The sequence below is a fragment of the Mercurialis annua genome, linkage group LG1-X (genome assembly GCF_937616625.2).
Source record: "Mercurialis annua linkage group LG1-X, ddMerAnnu1.2, whole genome shotgun sequence".
Classification (NCBI taxonomy): domain Eukaryota; kingdom Viridiplantae; phylum Streptophyta; class Magnoliopsida; order Malpighiales; family Euphorbiaceae; genus Mercurialis; species Mercurialis annua.
This window is the reverse complement of record NC_065570.1, coordinates 3002507-3026420: the sequence shown is the minus strand read 5'-3', so window position 1 is coordinate 3026420 and position 23914 is coordinate 3002507. Positions and strand designations below refer to the sequence as shown.

At 33.2% G+C, this 23914-nt stretch overlaps 5 protein-coding genes across 5 annotated transcripts; 3 read left to right on the top strand and 2 right to left on the bottom strand.

The window, feature by feature from the left end:
- The first annotated feature begins 1155 nt into the window (after window positions 1–1155).
- Window positions 1156–3079, top strand: LOC126665771 (polyphenol oxidase, chloroplastic-like). Its single transcript, XM_050358669.2, has one exon. It carries the CDS (start codon window positions 1243–1245, stop codon window positions 2995–2997), a length of 1755 nt encoding a protein of 584 aa, XP_050214626.1. The 5' UTR covers window positions 1156–1242; the 3' UTR covers window positions 2998–3079.
- A 745-nt stretch (window positions 3080–3824) lies between these two features.
- Window positions 3825–6190, top strand: LOC126665772 (60S ribosomal protein L18a-like protein). Its single transcript, XM_050358670.2, has 4 exons — window positions 3825–4132; window positions 4223–4298; window positions 5087–5201; window positions 5961–6190. Exons 1-4 carry the CDS (start codon window positions 3922–3924, stop codon window positions 6018–6020), a joined length of 462 nt encoding a protein of 153 aa, XP_050214627.1. The 5' UTR covers window positions 3825–3921; the 3' UTR covers window positions 6021–6190.
- A 437-nt stretch (window positions 6191–6627) lies between these two features.
- LOC126674784 (uncharacterized protein At4g04980) lies at window positions 6628–11373 on the bottom strand. Its single transcript, XM_050369297.2, has 8 exons — window positions 11142–11373; window positions 10632–10814; window positions 10046–10268; window positions 8335–9826; window positions 7808–7973; window positions 7539–7703; window positions 7258–7410; window positions 6628–7026 (listed from the first exon to the last, which is right to left on the bottom strand). Exons 1-8 carry the CDS (start codon window positions 11211–11213, stop codon window positions 6853–6855), a joined length of 2628 nt encoding a protein of 875 aa, XP_050225254.1. The 5' UTR covers window positions 11214–11373; the 3' UTR covers window positions 6628–6852.
- Window positions 11374–14048: 2675 nt separating this feature from the next.
- Window positions 14049–15462, top strand: LOC126653942 (uncharacterized). Its single transcript, XM_050347949.2, has 2 exons — window positions 14049–14470; window positions 14794–15462. The coding sequence occupies exons 1-2, from the start codon at window positions 14175–14177 to the stop codon at window positions 15407–15409; spliced, it is 912 nt and encodes a 303-aa protein (XP_050203906.1). The 5' UTR covers window positions 14049–14174; the 3' UTR covers window positions 15410–15462.
- A 213-nt stretch (window positions 15463–15675) lies between these two features.
- Window positions 15676–20457, bottom strand: LOC126653932 (COP1-interacting protein 7). The gene is made up of 8 exons (XM_050347939.2): window positions 20153–20457; window positions 19713–19889; window positions 18951–19056; window positions 18804–18856; window positions 18373–18525; window positions 17990–18264; window positions 16313–17892; window positions 15676–16225 (listed from the first exon to the last, which is right to left on the bottom strand). The coding sequence occupies exons 1-8, from the start codon at window positions 20209–20211 to the stop codon at window positions 16028–16030; spliced, it is 2601 nt and encodes an 866-aa protein (XP_050203896.1). The 5' UTR covers window positions 20212–20457; the 3' UTR covers window positions 15676–16027.
- Window positions 20458–23914: the final 3457 nt, after the last annotated feature.

Below are 23914 nucleotides of genomic sequence, written 5' to 3'. Positions count from 1 at the left end.
ATAGAAATATTGGTGTAACATTGACCTTATGACATTTATCTAAAAAAACATTGACCTTATGAAAACTACTAGGTCTAATTACTTAAAAAAACCCCACCTTAAAATAATTTTTCGTTTATACCCTGACTTAGGAAAAAGTTCATTTGTACCCTTTTTTTGGTTTTTCGTTTTCAATTGTACCCCAAAATTTTATTTTTTGACAATTTAATTAATTAAAGGATGAAAATATTAAAAATAATTAAATAGAAGGGTTATATCATCTTTTTTCTATTTGAAAAAATACAAATAAGTTAAAAAATGAAGAATTATTTTCAGCTTTTTCTAAATAAAAAAAGTTCAATTTAGTGCTTTAGGGTAGAGTTGAAAACGAAAAATAAAAAAAAGGGTACAAATGAACTTTTTTTTAGATCATGGTATAAATGAAAAAATATTATAAGGTGAGATTTTTTTAAGTAATTAGGCCAAACTACTATATCAAACTTTGCATTTCGCATTTAAGAAACTGCTTTGGATAATTGATTATAGGGTGATCACTAAATTTTGCTTATTTTTTATTTTGATCAACGTACTTCAATATATTTTATTTTAATAACTATAATTTTATTTCAACAAAAAATTTTAGGTCACTGAAAATAATATCGAGTTGATTTTTACTTGATTGCGTGTATACATAAAATATAAGGTATATATAGTGTGATATGAATAATCAAAACTCGATCATTAGCGTATACACATAATTAGTTTGACTAAAAATCATTTAAAAACATTTTGATATTATTAAAATCGTTGCTCAATGACCAAATTGAAACGAATCTAAATACGATCACCAATTTAAATTAAGTGCAAATTACAGTAAATTTCAAAATCAATTACCTAAAAAATTATGGTTGTTAATTAGTTGCAAGTTTGCAATTATTAAAGAATAGACATTGTAACCTAAAGATAAATCTCAATTTTCCTCGGATTGAACTAGTTGCCACTTTCATGCACAAGTTACCTTAATTTCGCACTTCTCTATTTCTTCATGTCACTATTAATTTAGTTATTCAACTTAAATATTTGGCAATATATGCATACAAAGAAACTCTCTTGAATGTTAATATTCAGTCATAAATGTACATAGTAATCCATTAATTGAATTAGAAATCAGAATAGTCTAAAGATTCTTTCGAATTCTGAATCCATTTCATTATAAATAGGAAGAATCCCTTGAACACCTAATTAATAATAACCAAACAATTCATGGCTTCTTTAACTTTTTCAACATCGACCTTCCTAAGAAATCCCAACTTAATTTCCTTACCCCAAAATCAAAAATTAGCTCATGTTAATAATTCTAGAGTAATTGCATGCAAAGGTGATGATCATGATCATGATCATCACAAAAACCCTAGCACTAGAAGAGACGTTCTACTAGGTCTCGGTGGCCTATATGGCGCAACCACTTTCGGCAATTCGTTAGCCTTGGCTAGCCCAGTCTCAGCCCCTGACCTAACCAACTGTGGCAAAGCTGACTTACCAACCGGTGCCATACCCACAAATTGTTGCCCTCCGAAATCTACAACCATCTTAGATTTCAAACCACCTTCGAACCCTTTATTGCGTATCAGACCAGCAGCTCATTTAGTTGATGAACGCTACCTAGCTAAATATTCTAGAGCTGTTGAGCTCATGAAAGCTCTACCCGATGATGATCCACGTAGCTTTAAGCAGCAAGCTAATGTTCATTGTGCTTATTGTGATGGTGCTCATGATCAAGTAGGGTTTCCAAATTTAGACCTTCAAGTTCATAATTGTTGGCTTTTTTTTCCTTTTCATAGATATTATCTTTATTTCCATGAAAGAATCTTGGGTAAATTGATTGATGATCCGACTTTTGCTTTGCCTTACTGGAACTGGGATTCTCCGGCCGGCATGCAAATGCCGGCCATGTATGCTAACCCTAAATCTCCACTCTATGATCGGTTCCGTAACAAGAATCACCAACCTCCGACACTACTCGATCTTGATTATAACGGAACCGAAAACCCTAGTTCGAAGCAAGAACAATTATCTAGCAATCTTACTATTATGTATAGACAAATGGTTTCTAATAGCAAGACTGCTAGTCTTTTTCTCGGCAGTCCTTACCGCGCGGGCGACGAACCTGAACCTGGGGCCGGCTCCATTGAGAATATCCCGCACGGTCCGGTTCATATCTGGTGTGGAGATAACACTCAACCAAATCGTGAAAACATGGGAAATTTCTACTCAGCTGCTAGAGATCCAATCTTTTTCGGTCATCACTCTAACGTTGATCGAATGTGGACAATTTGGAAAACCCTAGGAGGCAACAGAAGAACTGAGTTCACTAACTCGGATTGGCTCAACGCAGAATTTCTTTTTTATGATGAGAACGCGAATCCGGTTCGTGTTAAGGTTAGAGATTGCCTTGACACTAAAAAACTCGGGTATACTTATCAAGAAGTTGATGTTCCATGGCTTAATTCTAAGCCAAGACCAAGAAAATTATCCAAGAAAGTGGCGGATAATAGAAATTTTGGTCAGGTGGCACTTGCAGCTGAAATAAAGAACTCGACACCAATTAGGTCAGCTAACTCATTTCCATTAACATTAAACAAAACCATCACTACTTTGGTTAAAAGGCCGAAGAAATCAAGAACCAAGAATGAAAAAGAAGACGAAGAGGAGATTTTGGTGATAAATGGGATAGAATTAGAGAACGATTCAGTTGTGAAATTTGATGTGTATGTTAATGATGAAGATGATCTACTTGCTACTCGGCCGGATAATTCCGAGTTCGCCGGCAGTTTTGTGAATGTTCCTCGTAAGCATAAACATGGCAAGAAAATGAAGACGTGTTTGAGATTAGGGCTTACTGATTTGTTGGAGGATTTAGGAGCTGAAGATGATGATAGCGTTGTTGTAGCTTTGGTTCCTAGATCTGGTAAAGGTGTTAAAATTGGTGGCATCAAGATTGAGTTTACTCGAGATTAATCATATAAATAAAAGTTTTTTCTATGTATTCTTTAATCTTATCATAAATATTTATGGTTGGACTATGTCATTTTCCAAATCATTTTCAGTTAGATATTTGATTTTTTTTTTCATTCGTATGTACACCACTAGTTAGTTGCATGCATAATAAAGCTATGTTTAGGGTGCCTTTTATCGTTCAGCCAAATAATTTATTTTTAATTTTTTTAGATCAAACAATTATTTTTACAAAAATTTCATTCGGTTCTTCAATATTTGATAAAAAAATTTAAACCATATCACTTTATTTTATTAATCAATTTTAAAAAGTAATACATTTAAATAATCTATAAATCCCCTAATATAATTAAATACACAATCAAATTATATATTTACAGTAAATCTAACTTTTGAAAATATAAAAATTATTCATGAATCATAAAAAAGTATAAAATTCATAATAAGAAATTATTACTTATGATAAGTTCAAACTATCAAATAATATATTTTTTTCAAAATATTTATGATAAGAATAAATAACAATTTACAATAAAAATTAAAAATTAAACATATGTTTTATGAAAAAGTAAATTGTAAGAATATAATCCATAATTTATCTATAGAAAATAATTATTCAAGTTAAAAAAGTTCAATAATATACTAAAATTAAGTTATATGGTGTTATTTAATTTTATAAAAGTTCCAATCATTTAACCTAAAAAGTCAAAGTCAATTGGATAACGAAAACATTGCAATTGATTAACAAATTAAGCCCATTTCAAAACAAAACCATTAGTCAGGCCCATTTTCCAATTTCCTTATACACCGAACCAAATAACTGAAAACAAAAAAAAACAACGAAAAAAATAACAATTAAAAAAAAACAGAAGTCGGCGATCGTTGACGTCTCCGTGAATCCCTTCCAAGAGAAGAAAAGAAAAAACGATGACCGAAGAAGGGAAGAACAGGGGCGTTACCGGCAACCCACAGAGTCCGTACTACGGCACTTTTCAGGGCGTCGCCAACTATTACCCTTCCGTTCCACCGCCACCTCCTCATCCGGTCGTCGGTTTCCCTCAGCCGGTTCCACCTCACGGCACAAACCCTAATCACCCTCCTTATTATTACGGCTACAACAATAACATTATTCCAACAGGTAGTTTTAGATAAATATTTTATTAATTTATCTTAATGAATGATTTAATTAGTGTAATTTAGCTTATTATTGAATTTTGTGTTATTGAAGGCTATGCAGTGATTGAAGCTAGACCGTTCATTGAACGAAGGCTTCAGTGCTGCGGTCTCGGCATGGGATGGTTCTTGTAAGTTCTCATTCATCATTTTCTATGTGTTAAATCTGTTAGCTTTTGTTATTTTATGTGTTATAATCTTTGAAATTGAAATATTGGTTTACTTTATATAATTTAGGTCCTCTTATATGCAAATTAAAATAAAATTAAGCTCATTTTTCGGTTATGTAGTTGCCCTGTAGTTTTATTATCTAATTGAATAAGAATGTGTTGAAGTTAGTACGTTTTACTTTCTTTTACGTTTTACTTTCTTTAGCTTTGAATTCGCAATTTAATTGATTTTCTGTCAAATATGTGTATCTATGCAAATTAAAATAAAACGGAGCTCATTTTTTTGGGTTATGCTGTTGCCCTGTAGTTTTATCTGCAAATTGAATAAGAATGTGTTGAAGTTAGTACAACTTTACTCTGTTTAGTTTTGAATTCATTATTTAATTGGTTTTTTGTCAACTGTATATTTATGAAAATTGAAATAAAACGGAGCTCATTTTGTTGGTTATGTGGCACTGTAGTTTTATCATCAAATTGAATACGAATGTGTTGAAGTTAATATATTTTACTCTGTTTAGTTTCGAATTCAGAACTTAATTGGATTTCTGTTGACTATGTGTATCTATGCAAAATATAATAAAACGGAGCTCATTTTTTCAGTTATGCAGCCCTGTTGTTTTATATTCTAATTGAATAAGAATGTGTTGAAGTTAGTATTTACTCTATTGGTTTTGACTTCCCAATTTTATTGATTTTCTGTGGACTATGTGAAATCGATAATTTAACTGTTTAAAACCTTTCTTTGTCAGGTTTATTCTTGGTTTCATTTTTGGTGGCATTCCGTGGTATATTGGGACTTTTATTCTACTATTTGTGCAAGTCGACTACAGAGAAAAACCTGGATATGTTGCGTGTGCAATAGGTGTAAGTAACACTATTCATAGCTGAGTTCTTATTTATAACTGAATTTGTTTTCTTTTCTTTTAGAAAAGGACTGAATTCTTTCCTTGATTGGTGTCTATTTAGTTTTCTGCTGTATTTTGTTGGTGCAACTTAGGTAGCACGGACACTTCACTCAATCGACGTTTTTCTTTTTTCAAATGTGTTGGAAACTTGGCGTTCCAGACACGAGACTTTATTTTTAACATAGGAAGCCTAAAAATAACACCCTTTCACCATATCCGTGTCCAAGTATCCCGTTTTTTTGTATCCGTGTCCATGCTATTTAGGGTGTAGCTATCTTGCAATGACAGTCTTGTGCTTGCCAATTATTGTAGTTGACTAGTTATTGTAGTGTTTGCGGGTTTGATCTAGGTTTTTTTTGTTAATTACACTTTGCAACTTGAAATTTTATGTATGTTATCGATTAGTCATTAGAGCTTTTATTATTAAATGTATATGGTGAAATGGCTTATACCTGTATGGGTTTTCTTTGTGTCCTCAATGCCTATATGAAATGAAAAATGGGATAGGAACCTAGCAATGGAAAATTTGTGACTAGGAAAGCTATTTATGTTGCATGAATTTTCATATAATCTTGATAAAGGATCGCCTGGTTTCGATCTGGGAAGAAGCCATATAAAGTTCATTTGCATCGATCTATGTAGAATATTGACCTTCATATCTTTTTTTTTATCATCTGTGCTTCCTGATTTATGAATTTCTCTATTTTGATATGTTCAGTCAATTCTTGCGATAATTGCTGTTACGCTTGGTGCAACAAAGGGAGCTCACGCCTGGTGAGGTTTATACGGACACTGGCTTTCGTTTTCTGTAAATTGGATGGGTCTGTTTTATATTCTCGCTCTAAGAACCCTTTCTTCAATGTGTAAAGACAAGGAAAAACCTGGTTATTTGTAAATTCGTTCATGTTCATATGAAATGCAATATCATTATTATATATTTAAGTTTTAGATCGTCTCTGTTAAATTTTTTTATTTTATTTTTTCATATGAAGTACTTTTGTTATATCCTATAAGAATCGAGACAACAGAGAGATGCTTTAATAGTAAAGCCCGCGCATTTCGGGATAAGCTATAAACCTGCACAATTTTTTGCTCAAATGTGCACACCACATGCTTGATGTTTTGTTTATGAGAAATGTTGAAATGGGTTTATAATGCATGAATTTGTGTTCATGGTTATATACTTAGATAGGCTATAGTGCACAAGAAATAACACAAAAACTTGAAAGGAACAAGGATTCATTTCAATGTTGCCTATATATAATATATAAATATAATTTACTTAATTCTTATTTTGGTGACTGTTTGCTGAAAAAATATGAACAAAATCAAACAATTAGTCACTGAACATGGTAGAACTCCAAAATTACACTTATTACACAACATTCAAAGCTACTTTTTTTATTTTTTAAATGTAGAACACTCAGCATGTAATGCTAAATCCTAGTTCCTCATAGTTAAAATAAAAATAGATCCTATTTATCATTCATGACAATCAATTCACTAGAATTTTTTTTGTCATATCATACTGATGTTGTAGGTAATATCTTACATATATTATATATTTTTTTTTCATTTTTTTCATTCCTAATTTCTTTAGTTAAAAATAATTAATGGTGATGAGGATCAGTCTCTATTGCTTGAGCCAACTCCCTGGTCAGCTTGTCGGCACGATCATCATGTCCGCCGGCAAATGTATAAACTTTGAATGCAAATTGAAAAGCCCTCCAAAGCATTTTAGCATTCACTTTTTTACTTTCTGTTGCTTTTGATTCTCTGCTTTCCTGAAATATAACCCAATAGCAAGTTAAACCCACTTTACTTAATCGACATCTCCCATTTTGAAAACGTGTCGGAAATTTACGCCTCGGACACGAAACTCCATATTTAACATAAAAACCCTTAAAATGACATTGTTTTTCCTTGTCCATGTTTATGTATCCCGTTTTTCCGTATATATGTCCATACTATATAGGTTACAACTTACAACAAAATGTCATTAACTGAATTTTTACCTTGAGTGCTAGTTCCATGCTGTTAGAAGAAACATCCACCATTGATTCCTTGATTTGCACAAGAATATGGAAGTCAAATTCAATGTTGTGACTTTGAAATTTCTTTGATTCCTCATCTTTAGTTCTCTCCATGGTCTCCAATTCTCCTTTGATCTGCATTTATATCACTGTTTTCGTTAGGCCAATTTAGTTCGAATTTTTCGTTTACAACAATTTGGTTATAGTTATTAAAATTTGTCAAAGTTTATGAATTAACCGAACTGACTGGATTAACTACTTGCCTTAGTAAAGTAACGTTCATTTTTGTCGAGAAGTTGGCCTAAGGGAGTGACTATTTTCCAATTCTGTAGTTCAGAAAGGATGCCATTCAACTTTGAGAATAATGCTGCTGCAGTCCTCATTGCTTCCAGCTTTTTCTGCGGAAAACCTTCGAACCTTGCGAGAACCTGCATTAATTTGTAGTTTTGCCTGTCTGATTATGGAATGGAACATAAAATCATCGAACAAATGTAGAACTAAATAGGACAATTGTTTTTATCATAATATCAACCTGAGTTTCATCACTCAAATGTGCAAGAATGGATTCAACATGCTGGTGGAACTTGATCAGCTCGGTCATGTCCTTAGTTTTGAAAGTACTGATGCTGGTTTTCAACTCGGTAATCGACTTTGAATACTTTTGAACATCTTCTTCGATTTGCAGGAAGTACGATGATCTAAACATGAATTCAAGAACGCATCAGAATATAGTTTTTCCAAGTATTTTTCATATAAAATCACGAATTATATATGTTTTTACAATTTAATCACGTTTGACAAATATACAAATCTATACCAATGATGTGGAAACTGGAGTTTACAACGTCATTGACACATCAAAATGGGTGCACTTGAAAACCCGGCTTACGTGTCATCAATTTTCATGAGATTTTCAACCGATCTATTGATTTGTCAAGAAATGGTAGTTGACAATAAATTTGGCGGCTTTTATAATTTGAAAATATGTATAGTTCATGAATTTATATGATATTAACCTTTTTTTTCTAGTGATCTTGCAAGAAAGTTCAAAGAATGTACCTCTTTGTCATCTCTGCCAGAGCATCAGCCATTCCTTGCTTTCCTGAGCCATTACTTGGAGCTGAAGCTTTTCGTCCATTCGCCGATTTAGCGTTAGGGTTTCCACCTTCTAACTTACCCTTGAGCACCCTGTACAAATTTCCCATTTGGCTTGATCTTCTCAGTTTAGTCTGAGCTTTCTTGGGGCGTAAGGATCTTGCTGCACCCGGTGGAGGAGGTGGTGGAGCGGCTCCATTTCCTAGTGGCATAGGGGGTGGTGGTGGCAATGGCATGGATCCTTTTGCTGACATTCCGGGAGGTGGTGGTGGAGGTGGTGCTGTAGTTCCTGATGTCTTAAGTGGCGGAGGTGGTGGCCGTGGCAATGTAGCTGTAGCAGATGTCATAGGTGGAGGTGGTGGTGGAGGCGGCGGCAATGCCACTGCTGATATATTGTTGAGCTGAGGCATAGGCGGTGGAGGTGGTGGTGGTGGTGTTTGTTGCAGAGATGGTAGTGGCAACTGAGCACCTGATGCTGCTATATTGGACTGCAGCATTGGAGGTGGTGGAGGCGGAGGCGGAGGTGGAAATGGTGGGGATGGTGGTAGGTGAGCTACGGTAGTTGGTTGTAGAGCAGGTGGTGGGGGTGGGGGTAAAGGTGGCAGAGGCGGGGATGGTGGTAGCTGAGCTACTATAGTTGGTTGCAGAGCAGGTGGTGGCGGAGGTGGTGGTGGAGGAGGAGCTGCTACATTTGATTGCAGCACAGGTGGTGGTGGTGGTGGTGGAGGAGGAGGCGGAGCTGCTACATTTAATAGCAGCATAGGTGTTGGCAGTGGTTCAGATGGGGGCAGTGATGTTACCACTTTGACTTGCAATGTGGGTGGCAATGGTGGAGGAATAGGCGGCGGTGGCGGTATTTGAGTTGACAATAAAATAGGCGGCGGCATTAGAACCTCTGTGACTTCACTATTTGCAGCTAATTTCTCAGTTGCATCATCAAGATTTACAGCTTTTACTACATCAGAATTACTGTTCGCTTCCATTTCGAACATCATCTCATCATCAGAGTTGCTCTGGTTCGAGCATTTGCAATCTTTTTCCGATTCTGTCACTGTATCTTCATCCACATTGCTCTTCAGATTCACAGCAATGCTATCATGCACACCGAAATTCGGAGGCATGTGAAACGCGAGGCGTTTTAAATCAATCGGGTTCAGTTTTCCGACAGCTTGAACTCTCAATGACCGAAGAAGCGGCGATGAGCAAGAACTGTTAGAATATTCATCAGAACAAGGAGAAGCCATAAACTGAGGAAGAACAGAAGTTGGAGTCACAGGAGAACCACAAAATGATGGGCTATAGCTCCCCGAATAATTATCCGTTATCATTTTTCCGAATGCGGAATCTGGTTGACTGTTTTTAATATGGTCGTCTTCGTCTTCGTCTTCATCCATCAAATCATATTTTTCCTTTGCTACTTTGATTATGCAATTTAGTGATGCCAATGCCTTTTCAACTGCCAAGAAAAACATCATTAGTCCGGTCGGTCAAAATTTCTACCGAAAAACGTCATACCATTGTGTTATTTGTTATATATTGGTTACTGAACTTTCATTTTTTTTATAAATTACCTGAATTGCTATAGTAATCTCTCGTTGATAAAAGAATGAAAGTTCATCGATCAAAATATAACATTATGGAAATAATGCAATTCTAGGATTGAATTTGTAATTACCAAGTTTTTCTGAAATGAATTTCTCATTAGTGTGAAACATGTCAAATGTAACTTTGTCCATCCAATCCTGATTCTTGGTCCACAAATCTCCGGTAGTTCTCAGAGCTTCACAGAAGTAGAGCAGAACCTTGTCAAGTGATGCCTCCTTAAGTTCTGACAATTGGCTTCTTGTTATGATTTCAGGTTGAAACTTGTACAGGTCTTTAATGGTTCTCGCCACTAACTGCACAGGGTACAAATTAATTGTCTGAGATTAAACATTGTCTAAAATTATGTTAAGAAGAATACGAGGTTAAAGTTTTATGCGGTTACTGAATTATAAGTTCTTACATAACAATTAACTGAACTTTTATTTTTACATCAACGAACTTATTATAGTAATGCAAGCCAAAAATTGCTTATGCGGAAACAAATAGCAACTCTAATTTCTATAGCTATATATACAAACAACTTTTGATCTGAATTTCTATATTTTTTTCCGTTGATATAAAAATAAAAGTTCAGGTATCAAAATATAATAGACGAAACGATGTAAGGGTTGTATAGAAGGCTTATAGTTTAGTAACCGCAAATTATTTCAGCTTACTTCATTTATGCTTTCAGTGCCATCACATGGTAGCAGGTCCATGATGTCCCTGAAAGTATAGATCTTCCTCCTGAGTTCCATCATCAGGATAAAGTTTCCGGTGCACCGGCGAGAACGTTCCATCTTCGGTCCTTTCATTTCCTTCTTATTCTGACTCTTAGGTAGGTGAGCGTTTTTCACTATCTGCATCAACAATTTTATGTTTCTGTCAACTCAAATGCTCCAACTTCATTGCATTTTCATATTTTCACAGCAATTTTTTTTAACAGAAACAGTTTATGATACCGAATTCCAGGAAATTAATGGATCAGAATGAAAATTGTCAAACTACTGCAAACAGATATATATCAGAATCATCAGAACAGAACTCTCATGCCACAAGTTTACATCAACCTAGCTAAAAGTGCTGGAAAATGATGAACTGGCCGATTCTTAATTCTGCGAATCGAGGCATGATTTTCGATTATAATCGAGATAATTATAAACAGAGACGGAACTAAAGGGGCGTACCTCGAATCTGGAAAGTTTACGATGACAAAAAAGTAATGGCTTCAAACCGCAGAAACTGCCAGTAGGACTCATAACGTGGTAAGCAAGCAAGCTATATAAGTCATATGAAGAAATTCAACAGAAATGGTAGTGGCGGTGATGAATAGACCATTTAAAATAAATTTAATTTAAAACAAGAAAATGTCTAAATTGTTTTTATAAATTTTTCTTATTTTTTTCAATTTTTTTTGTTCAATAAAATATTAATTGACTTGAGATTTCTTGGAGAAAAGCAAAGGGAACATTAATTAGGGCATAATTTTACGTGCACAGCATAATTTAATGAGCATAATTTAATGAGGAACTCCTCAGCCAGAGAGAGCCAAAGAGAAAAAGAACAAAGCTTCCCTTTTTATTGTAATTATTTCTCTTTTGTTTGTTATTTTGTTATTTTTCTTTGTCTTTCAAGGCTTAGTGTGTTTAGCTTTGAGGATGGCATAACAAAATTTCAACTACTTTGTTTTTATTTTAGGGTTAATTTAGATTATTGGCAGCTAATTTTATGAATGAGTATGTTTAATTTTGTTAGTTTTCTATTTTTATTTTTAAACATTTATCTTATAATAACAAACCAAACTAAATTACTCTACAATTACACTTGTTTTAGTTTGCTAAGAAAAGTATAGGAAAATTCTTCATCTTTTTATTAGTAGTGGAACGAGCAAAGGGTAATTCCGGTCCTTCAATTTGTAACGTATAATTAAATAATTCACTTTTAGATATTTTAATTAATCAATTAAGGACGATACTCTTCATTTTTAGATCAATTAAGGATAGTATTGATAAATTTAGGGACTCTGATGATTCAGTTTCATCTTTAATTGACCTAAAATAGAGAGTATTGCCCTTTATTGACCCAATAATTGAGCGTATCATTCTTAATTAATTAAAATAGTTGAAAATGGATTATTTGATCCTGAATTATAAATTTATGGACCGGATTGACCCTTTATTTGAATTAGAACTATAAAATTCTGCAACCAATTTTACAACAAGAAAACCAATGATTTGATTATTTTATATTTAAAAATGATGGATTTTGAATAAATGTTAATTATTTATAATTGTCCAGGAACTGCGAACATTTGGATTTGGTCCTCATTTATGTAGTTGAAAGCGTGTGTGCCATATTGTTTCGATGGATCATAACTCACGATTAGGTATTATTTTAATCATTATTTTTCTTATAGTTTCATTCAATTCAACTCTAAATTAATCTAAATTTAAAATAACTTTCTAATAGATTATTCCCTGCAGGGCCTGCACAAACAAAATGAATAAATATCCTCAGCTGCTAAAGATAACCTACTCCTTTCAAATTAGGGAAAAGGTAAAACAATAACCCTAATGTTTACCTTCATTTTCACTTGGCCAACTTGATATTTTTCGGATCTCAATTACAACTCTAATTAAATGTGACAGTTATAATGGGCATGTTTAAAAATTAAAAAAAAGGATGAAGAAGGAAGATAATGGTTTAGACGCTGATATACCGTCAAAATTATTTTGTATTTTAGTTTTTGTCAATTCATAATTTTACTGGCGATAAATCTTTAATTGGATACATAGACCTCTAGTATTTAATTTGATATCACACAGTCCTTAAATTGACGCTACATCGCACTTTTACCTAATTTACAATCTATCGGAGAAAAAAAAACTAAATATACAATCTCGTTAAATACTATGTTTAAAAATATGAATTTATCAACACTTAGGTCATAAATAAGATTTACAAAACATTAAATGTGGATAGGTGAGGATGAGCAAACATAAGGGTCATTTGTGTACCTTTTCCTTCAAATTATAATTCTCAAGAAGTGTAAACTCCCACTATCATTGTTTCAGAAATAGACAAATATTAAAAATGTATTTTTCAAGTTATTTGCATTTTACGTTGCATATCTGATGTGGATTCAAAATTTATAGAAATGCTGGATCGAGAATTCGAATTATAAAGTTTTTAAAAAATTGTCGGAATACAAAATGTGTGTGAATCAAACAATTTTTAGTTCTAATCTAATTCAAATAGAAACAGGCCAATAAACAAGACTCATCCGCTATGCTAATGGGTTTAGGCACTTTTAGGCCAAATTTCATCGTTTGAGCTTTAGAATGACGTTTTTGTAATTTCAACAGTTTTTTTATCTTTTTGCTATGTCCTTTTACACCCAATTTTAAGGTTTTTGTTTTGCACCCGTATTTAACAACCTCATAAGTTGTTAGATGGCGGTTTTGAATATTTTGAAATGTGATTGTTCATTTTTCAAATATCAGTATTCTTTCGAATCAACAACGTTTGATCGTCCAGATTCTAGTATTCTATTTTTCAATTAATAGAGTTTAAAAGTTAATAGCTGGTATTATTTTATTAATCAATAGCTTTTAATTATCATTGGGTTTCCGCTATATCAATATCTAATCTAGCTAGCACTAAGGAAGAGACGAGCAAAGGGTCTTTTCATTTTAAAATTTATGAGACGGGCTCACATAAATCAAAAATGTCTTATTTTTGATAAGTTAGTTCATAAATCTTCAAATAAATTCAATCACATCCACTTGTTTTCAGTGATATTAAATACAAACATGTTAGAATCAATATAAGATAGTAAATAAAGTATTAAAAAAAAAATCTCACAATAGCTTTTCATGCATTCTGAAACTATAAAGGATGGATGTAATGTAACTAGTCTTATTTTAGAGAATTATGAATTAAATTATCAAAATACGCCAAACTTAATTTATAAGAGACCTAGCCATAATTTCAAGGACTGGAACTACCCTTTTACCCAAAACCAAAATAGACCTTTTGGACCCTTTTTTTTTCAATTTTTTCCATCGTCTATAGCACAGAGTCTGAGCCTCAGACAACCATCTTCATCACCACCAACAACTCTAACAAGTAGTAATCAATCCATTGCTACCCAGCCGGTTTGATTTGGGTAAACGAAATCAAAAATCAAAAATCAAAAATCACCCAATCAAATCATAACCATGTTCCTTGCACTTCAAACCATCTCTTCCACTCCCAAATTTCCGTTCCCCAATGCCAACCATACTCCAAAAAATACACCAAATTTGAGTAACACATCACTCAGTGTCAATCATGTTCCGACAACGCCAAATTTTAGTATGTCACACTCACATTTAACCAACCGGAGATTTTTGGGTAACCAAAATTGGTCTGGTAATTCAATTTCCCTTGCTATTCAAAGCTTGATGGACTGTCCAAAAAGTTCCACATGTGTAAACTCTTTGAGAGGTGAAGGTTATGCGACACTAAGTACTGGGTATGTTTTATTTTTTTATGTTCTATGTTGCACGGAATTTTTTTCATTTTCGAACTGTATAGCACGGACACAGGTAGAGAAAAGGGTATACAGACACCGCGAAATGGTGTTATTTTAAGGTTTTTGATGTCAGAATATTCGGAAATAGGACAAGCTGATTGGATAAAGTGTTTACACAACTTAGTTTACGAAAATGTTTCGAAAGGCGGAAACTTTATATTTATGACTTATGAATATTATAAAAAACATCTTTTGAACATTTCAGTTTTTGGAGACTGGTATATTTGTTTGGTTCTTATGTATATCTTGTCTGTATAATCTAGAGGTGGTGTTGATGGCAACATTAATGGGCAAGGAGGAATTGGTGGCAATGGACGTGCAGGCAGCGGTTCTACTGGTTGGAGTAGTGGTGGAGGAAATAAAGACAGTGGTGGGGGTGGTGGTGGAATGGAGGAGTGGGAATGGTCATGCAATTTCATTATCATCGGAATTGCAAGCTCTTTTTGTCGGTTGATTCTTGGTGCCCCTGCAATCAAGGACAAGCTACTCAGTGCAGTGGCTTCCGGGATAGTGCAGCCATTACTGTCTCCAATTCTCGAGAAATCCGTGAAGCAGATAATGCCTGCGGTGGCTCCTGTGCTTGTAATGACCACGATACTTTCAACTCTCATAGTAGCATCGAAGGCATCGGTTTTGGTTATATTGTCTGCGGCGGCTATGCTGATAATGGAGCTCCTTTTGAAGGTAGGAATTCAGATATATGCTAAAATCTATGTTTTCTATTTGCTTTTTCTGATAAGTGTAATCTTCCTAGAGCATAATTTAAGTGGTAATAGCTTCATACAGGTAGGATTGGTACTGGCTAAAATATATTTGTTGTATTTGATCTGCCTATTCTGCCTGCAGTATGACTTGAGTTGGCTTTTATTACTAGGATAACATTAGTGTATGGCAATGAAATGGTGTTATTTCAAGATTTCCTCTGTTGAAAATGAACTTTTGTGTCAAAAACGTCAAATTTCCGACATACTTTACGGGAAATGTTAATTGAATGAAATGTCTGTGCATGTTACTTAGGTGTATGGTATAAGCTTTCGGTTGATTGATGTTTTCGCTACGCTGTGAATAGATTGAACTTAATATATGCTAATTTCTCAATATTATATGGAATCAGAACTCAATCAAACAATCATAGTAATGTAGAGTGACAACAACAATAAAACTATACTACAATGTTTAGATTACATATCAGCTCTGTTTATAGGACAGAAGCTAAACTTTAGGATATTTATTTTCTTGACTCCTTTAGAGTGTACCTATTTGGTCCCAGTATTACATACAAAAGAATTTGAAGGTTGAAAACTATACATTATGAACTTCTTATATAGATTTGTAGCACTATATGAGCAATCTTCGAGATTTCAGTCTCGAAATCATATTGATGGATAGATGACGTATTCTCGTCCGCTCAAATGACAAAAAGAGCCAAGAAAAATATCATCAACTAATGATTTACCACTCACACTGATATTTTTCTTTTTTATGTTTTTATCATTATTAAGCTGCCCTGATTTTGATGGAACTCACCTTGTTTGTCTGTTGGGTAGTGGAAAGAGTTTTGTTTTTGTCTTGTTTCCTCTCTGGTGGGATTCTTTTGGTTGCTGTGGGAGCCAAACTAGCAGCTGCGGTTCTTTCTGCAATTCTTTTCTGGCGCTGAAGCGATACTTCTTCCATCCTTTTCCGAATCTCTTCTTCCTGTTCACAAGCATTATAAAAAGTTAGAAATTAAGTCAAAGGCGATCAAATGACAACTTGATTTTGAAAATTAGGATTTAGCACCACCTTCTCTTGCTTGCTCTTCGGAATTAAGGGCCTACTCGTTATAGATGGCTTTCGACTCTTAGACAGCATGTCTGTTTTGTTGTTCGGAGGCAAAACTTTGGACCGAAGGTCTTTGCCCGGAATTCTTTTTCCTTTAGTTTCCTCTTTCTTGGCAATATTGCTGTCACAATTTGCAGTAAGCTTCTTATCAGCATTACTATTAGTATTACTTCCATTAGTTGAGCTCCTTAGATCATTTTCCATGAATGATATGTCGATTCCATGGTCTGTATTCCATGAGTCTCTTGCAGATTCAAATCCAGATTCCCTTTCAAGCACCATGCAGAGGTCGCTCGGTTCATGGGAACTCAGTGGTTCTTGGCTATCTTTCACAGTGCTGCTTTCTAGCTGGGAAGATAAAATTAGATCGTCATCCATGCTAATGTCGACTTTCCACTGGGACTCGTACAGATCATCAACTGGTCGAGTATGCACCATGAAAGAATCATCAATGAATAGTTCTTTTCTGTTTTTCTCAACGTTTAAACTGTCGCCGCTGAAAATTATGTCATCGGATGAGTTTTGGTTTTCTGGCTGCTCTGCGTGGTTGACAACAAACCAATCTTCTCCTTTTCCTGGCTTGATTATGCGTGAGTCCGTTTCTAAGATGCCCCTGAGTCCGCTTCCTAAATCATCCATTCTTTGTGGAATTACCAAATCCCCGTCTGTGTAATCGCTTCTCTTCACGATTGATCTAATGCTCTCTGCATTTTCAATACCTTCCAGCCTATTTCTTTCCTCAGATCCTCCGTCCCTTTGAGTTACAATAAACGAATCACCTGCAACCATTCGTTGTTTTGGTACTGTCTCTGATTCTAGATCCAGAACAGGGACAATAGCTAATGCAGTTCCATCTCCTGAGCCTCCGAGAGCATCCATTGGATTTAAATTTTCTACTTCGTTAACAGTGGACTCCTCATCTCTCATCAGAAGGTTCTGGAAAGCATCCCAGTTCTCGGTCGCCTTTCCTCCCTCTGCTGGAATCGCATCATTCGACCCGTTGCTTTTGCGTGAACCTTTTTTCTTACGACTACTCGAGTTTGACTTGTGTGATTGCTCCAGTGATCCTATTACATCGTCTACCTGCTGCCTGAGGGAATCTTCATCAACGAAATCCTCCTCATCAGATGATTCATCAGAGTCTTTTCCTTTTTCTCCATTTCTTCTCTTAGGAGTAATATAGTTAATATTACGGATGACCACTGTCTTAGACGATTTCTTCTTATGCTTTTTTCGGTGTGAAGAATCCTTAGAGCGTCTCCTGTCTTGCAGCGTATTCGAATCTGAGCCACTCTCAACCTCAGAGTTGCTGGACTCAGTTTGTCCGTCTTCTCCTGAATGTTCAGAACCTTTTCTGTTCGGAGACTTCTCTTTCTTTACCAGACCATACTCATTAAAACCAGGAGGCCACTGCATGTTCATGGCGTAATGAGGAGGAGGGTATGGATATCCTTGATATGGTGGGAAATTGTACATATATTGAGGCATCTGATTTGGCCATGACATCGGAGCCTGCATTTTGGTTGTCGCCGAGTTGTCATCTACAAAATGACCGCGCTTAACATCAGACAACGAGATATTATTGGACATTAGTATTAGTTATCATTGTTGGCTTTTCAAGAAGTAAATATGTGTTACCCTTTTTGCCATCAGAACTTGCATGACTCGCTGTTGAATCAGATGTCGATGCATCTACAGATCCATTTGATGCAAAATCAGCTGAGCCACCTTTGTGAAAATTTAGAGCGATATTTGGATTCAGCGTGCTAACAGCGTTATTAAGTACTATTCCTGATGTTCCCAAAAATGACAGTTCTGCTGGCGGACATGCCTCCATTGCTGCTAATTCCTCCATCCACAGACCGTCCCCTCTCTTCTTTTTACACAATTCCTTGAAATTAATACATGCTTCCCTGCATTTAAACAGTAGACACTACTTTATTTCAAAACTGCAGAACCAATGTAAGAAGAAACTTAGAAAAAGTTGAACGGGAAATTTTCTTGATTATGAGGTTTCTTACCTTAACCGTGAAGCTCCAAATTCATCAGCAAAGGAAATGAGATCATCTATGTTATCCATATCAAATCCTGCAACAAGGCCACGAGCATACGCCATGGCTTGCTCCTTGCGGAGCAAAGTTTTTCGTGTTTCAAGAAGCCGCTGGAGTTGAATCCTACCATGTCAAAAGAAATGACTGATCAATAATGCCGATGACAAAATAGTCTCTACATGTAAACAAGTTATGTTGCACGAAATTGGAAACATTGAAACAATAAATGCAGAAATAAGATTTCTCGCAAGAAAATGTTATAAATATATAAAGTTTCAGAGCTTCGAACACATTTCCTGAAAACATAGACGGAATTCAAATAAGCGCAAACAGTAGGACTCGATAAGTTTCATTATACAACAAATTTATTCATTTATATATATAAAAGTATGGCGAATTACTTGGAATTTCCTTCTTGCAGAGCACTGTCACTACCCTCGGCTTCCCCTTTTGTCTGAAGCAAATACCAAAGGAGAACTCAATCATTAATCTGATTATTTATATGCGAACAACAATAAATCAAGATATTTTATATACAAGATACATACCTTGGAGGATTCATTAGCTTGAGTTGAACTCTCAATCTGCAATATTTCCTTTTCGAGATTGACAAATCTCTCGAGCACTGCTGGTGTGCTAACAAACCTCACAAATCTACGCCAAAGAATAGCAATAACAAATTAATTAAGCAGTTTCAGTATAATAGTAACAAAATTTAGTATTTGGAGTATTTATTTAGCATCAAGATTTGAAAAAAAAAAAAAATCACCAAAACTCAAAACATGTCTTAGTGTTATGATCCATAATTAACCCTTAATTGATCCAACATTACTTCAATATCATGCTTTCTTTACTAGTTATTGTTTCTCCGGTCGAAATTACTATTTTTTCCTCGAGTTTGAAAAATCATTGTCCCCGACTTTTAGGTTTTTAGGAAATTAAAGGGGTTAATAGCATGATAAATTGTGAACTTTAAATCTTGACAATATCATATATGAACCATCAAATTTTACAATTCGGAACACCAAATAATTTTCCGATAAAATGTGCTCCTATAGATGCCGAAATAGTTTGTATTCTGGTGCCCATATCAACTCTTTTTTATCGGAAAATTGCTTGGTGTTCCGAATTACAAAATATTAATAGTTTGTGTCCTGCATTGTCAAGATTTAAAGTCCGTGTTGTAATTACAAAACACACTGCATTCCGTCATTTAATTTGCATAAACCCAAATTAAAATATTAAGAGAAACACTAATTCTAACCTAAACTCAGTAGTAACAGTAATTAACTCATTAATCAATAAATTACCTCTCAAAAGTAGGTTTAGTGAACCAAGGAGCATAACCATTGGGTGGGCAGAGTTTGATAGAATATCCACCTTTAGAAATCTGATCTTGAGCAAATTTCAGATGCGAAATGAACGGTTCAAATAAACCAGTAGCCAATTTCTCGGTTTTTCCTCCATAAAACAGAACCAGATCACATCTTCAAAATTCAACAAACAAACAACCTCGTATTACTACTAAAATTACACAAACAAGAACTTAAAATGAGAACTAATAGCACGAACACATCATTTAATCAACGTGTTCAACATTAGAAACATTTCGGTCAAATGAAATGTTTCGGACATTTGACTTTTCACACCCGAAACTTCATTTTTAAAAATCTTAAAATAACACCGTTTTGCCATGTCTGTATATTCATTTTTCCGTGTCTGTGCTACCTAAAAAGAGAAAAAATAGTACCTGGTTCGAGTTGGGGTGAGTTGAAACAGAGCATAATCAAGAAGTGTAGATGAACCCATTGATTCAAAGAATCAAAACTGCATAATCTTGAAAAAAAATTAAGCTAGAGAGTGGAAAATAATTTAAAAAAAAAACTAAAGATTTTTATTTCTTGAAGTGTATTTTAATGGAAGTTAAATGATGGGAAAGTAGTTGTTAATGGAATGTATTCAAGTGGGCATTACATTAGAATTGTGGCAGTGACAGAACTATTTTAGTGAGAGATTGACAGCAGGAGATGATGAGGAAATTAAGCTTTTGCACATGCAAAAGTTATTCGAACCTTCTTTTTTTTTAATTTATTTTTTTGTTGGTATGGCCGACTTTTTGGACATTTAGGTCCACAAATGAGTAATACGATGTCGTGTTGGATTATTGTGTTATGGAATATCTTTGGAACGAGGTGTTTTGTCTTTGAAGGCTAAAATTAATAATGTAAAAATATTACTTGTTAGATCAAGTTCTCTTTAATAAGAGCATATTACTATTTTGGTTTATAGAGAACACTTAAAATTGTAATTAAGTGTTTTTAAATTATGGATGAGCAATGATGATTGATTTAATTAGGATCAAATTGAATAGATAGTTTCTATTTTATCAAACCGGTTAAATTAACTAAATCAAATTAGCATCAACTTTAAAATATAAAATCAGATCGGCCGAATTAATTAGTTATTTCAGTTGAACTGACAAAATGTAAAGAAGTTGATTGATTCGGTTAAACGAATTTTTAAAGTTCTTATCCGTAATTAAACATAAATTTTTGAAGTAAGAGAATCAATCAAATTAAACTGAATCAATAAAAAAATTAAATTAATTAATTCATATAAATCAGTTGATTTGATTTAAATGAATTTTTACTCACCTTTTCTATTTTAATTTCATAAATCTCTTAAAATATTAGACTGTTTTGTAAGGATAAAAATTACTGTAACTATAAATATTAATTAAATCATTCATAATTTGAATTGAGATATTCATTACCATGATAAAAATTAGTGTATTGAGCTTCTTTTTGACGAATTATATATGTAATCAAATATCATTATAGTGAAATAGAACAATGTGTACTTGTCAATTGTCATCAAGAAAGTGATTTGATCCAATAATTTTTACAAATTGGTATTTACAGAGAAAACATACTAATCTATAATGATAATGCAAGGATGTCTTTCTCTATTGAATATTTGCATGTGAAAATGCAAATTAAAATATTGTTATTGCAACTTATAATAATAAACCGATCGTTTGATGAGGTTGGTGTAAGGTCTCAATTTATTATAAGAAATCAAATACGCCATTATTGTATGATTATCATAGCTTATAATCATGATCATCACGTAAAGTCAAAAGATTACCCCACTAATAATGCTTAAATAATTTTATAGTATTTTTTTATTATAGCAAAAGAGGAGTGTAGAGTTTGGAACATGCTATTTTTAAATTTATTTAATTTGATAGGCAATACTTATATTTAATGTTATATTTTTTATTATATATTTAATCTAATTTTTAATATTAATTTGATATACTAAACTGCTATTTAATCTAATTCTAAATAAGTTTATTTTATTTAAATAATTAACTGTTTTAATAAATATTTATTATAAATTGTTTATTAATTATAGAAATATCCAGTATATGCCAATGTAGAAAAATAATGTTAGGCCAGCCATGAGACAGCTATATATGTAAATTAGCTGTAAATTGAGACATGTGGGGATAACCATTTTGCATTAAATATAGCTTACTCACCTTTTTTTCATAAACAAGCCGCCAAATGTTTAATTTGTTTTTTTATGTGCCGTTGTGATAAATTAATATATTTAAAACATTTGTAAAATATATAGCTACCTATCAAATGTATGATTTTGTAATTTAACCAAATTCAATATACTCTTTACAACCTTCAACTTTTGCAATTAGTTCAACATTGATCCATTACAAAGTTAGAAAAATCAAATTGTGTGTGTCTTGTCCACAATTGGTACTTAAGACATGGAGTTTTCAATAAATAGTTTCCATAATTTACTTTTGACTTCATAGCTCTAAATTTACCAGCGATATGATGCGATTAAACGACTTAATATGACACAAAATTAAATTAAAATAATTATGTTATTATAATTGGGTTAACTTGTATATTATTATTTATATCAAATACGATTATTTATTATATCACAAAAATATATTGGTAAAATTTATATACAATCCACAATTCCACATATAGGAATTGCAAGGTTTAAATTATCCAAACCATGATACTTCTTCTAGTCTCTATATTTTCTTTTGATCAAATTTAACCACATTCTAACACTACTTTTATTTCTATTCTTTTATTATAATGAATATTTCATTAATGAAAAAATAAGAGTACAATTTGTCAACAATTACATAAAAAAGCAAATTCAAGCCGTATAGAATGAAAATCTCAATTGACTATCATAAATAGTTATATTAATATTCTTCAATCGCATTATAGGACTCTTTGATTGTGCAACTCGGCGATCCGTCCGCTCTACTCGATGATTAGTTTAAACCAAAAATTGACTGCAGAGGTTTTTAGTGAGTCCGATTGAAAGAAGATCAATAACATAATTTTCATTAATAACAAAATAATAATGGAATCTACTGACATTTTAGTAATATTTTCAAATATTCTGTCCTATTAAAAAAAGTTGCTTCTTCCAACAAAAAATGAAAAACAGGCCGATAAAAAGGTCTAACAAAAAGCATGAGGCCCAAATAAAACTATTAGATTCACAAGTAGAGTCCATGAAGAATAGAAGGTTCATCAAGAATTTGCCTTAGTGTTGTAGTTCAAGTCATTTTTGAAGAACCAAGACCAAGAAATTGAAAAATTTGACGTAAAAATCCATTTATATGTCAAAATAATAAGTGCCCGACGCCACATTACATTTCTTCATCTTACAAATTTATAATTTTTTAAATAATATTTTTTTTATAAAATTTAATAATATAATTTTATTCTATTAATTTCTTGTATTTTACAAAATTCCATTACTCTCGGGCTTCACATTTTGTTAATTGACTGGGATCGGTGATGTACTAAATGGAATCAGGGATCTCGGAATTCACAATCCTTAATAATTGATGATACTGATATAAGGATATCGTGATGATGGTTTAGTGTTCCAAATGTTTTCGTAATGACTAAACCTTATTTTAAATGGTCTCGAATGATTTTTAATTTTCTATTTAATAATTAAATATAGCTGTCTGGACTCATTCGTGTTGTTTTCCTCATTTTCGGGTTTTAGCATTTAAATGATATGTCATTTTTAAAGTTTTGTTCTTGATGTCTTTTATTTCAAGAAGTATAATAACAATTATAATCTCTAACCGCAATAGTCACTAGCATGGTGTCTTTTTATTTGTTCGGATTTGTTTGACAATTGTTCGTTTCGATGTATCGTTTTCAAACGCGTGTTGTATTTTATCGTGTTTGGTTTTAGTTAGTATGTGTATTTATCTTATAATTATATAATATGCTCACCAACTTTTAAAATAAGGTTTAAGATCTGCAAAACTACCGACTTTTCAAATTTTTTTCAATAGCACCCTCACCTTGTAATTTTTTCAATAGCACCCTATTTTATATTTTTGGCTTTCAATAGCATTCTAAATTAAAAAAATTAGATGATTTGATTATTATAAGGATGAAAATTTTCAAAAAAACTAAATTTACAGGTGAAATCATAC

Bases quoted from the DNA above. Each gene is read 5' to 3' on its own strand.
- LOC126665771 (XM_050358669.2), top strand. From the start codon at position 1,243: ATGGCTTCTTTAACTTTTTCAACATCGACCTTCCTAAGAAATCCCAAC.
- LOC126665772 (XM_050358670.2), top strand. From the start codon at position 3,922: ATGACCGAAGAAGGGAAGAACAGGGGCGTTACCGGCAACCCACAGAGT. The intron at 4,299-5,086 runs GTAAGTTCTCAT...TTTCTTTGTCAG, and splicing joins CTCGGCATGGGATGGTTCTT to GTTTATTCTTGGTTTCATTT. The intron at 5,202-5,960 runs GTAAGTAACACT...TGATATGTTCAG, and splicing joins ATGTTGCGTGTGCAATAGGT to TCAATTCTTGCGATAATTGC.
- LOC126674784 (XM_050369297.2), bottom strand. From the start codon at position 11,213: ATGAGTCCTACTGGCAGTTTCTGCGGTTTGAAGCCATTACTTTTTTGT. The intron at 10,815-11,141 runs GTACGCCCCTTT...TTGTTGATGCAG, and splicing joins GTAAACTTTCCAGATTCGAG to ATAGTGAAAAACGCTCACCT. The intron at 10,269-10,631 runs GTAAGCTGAAAT...TACCCTGTGCAG, and splicing joins GCACTGAAAGCATAAATGAA to TTAGTGGCGAGAACCATTAA.
- LOC126653942 (XM_050347949.2), top strand. From the start codon at position 14,175: ATGTTCCTTGCACTTCAAACCATCTCTTCCACTCCCAAATTTCCGTTC. The intron at 14,471-14,793 runs GTATGTTTTATT...TGTATAATCTAG, and splicing joins TATGCGACACTAAGTACTGG to AGGTGGTGTTGATGGCAACA.
- LOC126653932 (XM_050347939.2), bottom strand. From the start codon at position 20,211: ATGGGTTCATCTACACTTCTTGATTATGCTCTGTTTCAACTCACCCCA. The intron at 18,857-18,950 runs GTATGTATCTTG...TATTTGCTTCAG, and splicing joins AAGCTAATGAATCCTCCAAG to ACAAAAGGGGAAGCCGAGGG. The intron at 18,265-18,372 runs GTAAGAAACCTC...GTTTAAATGCAG, and splicing joins TTTGGAGCTTCACGGTTAAG to GGAAGCATGTATTAATTTCA.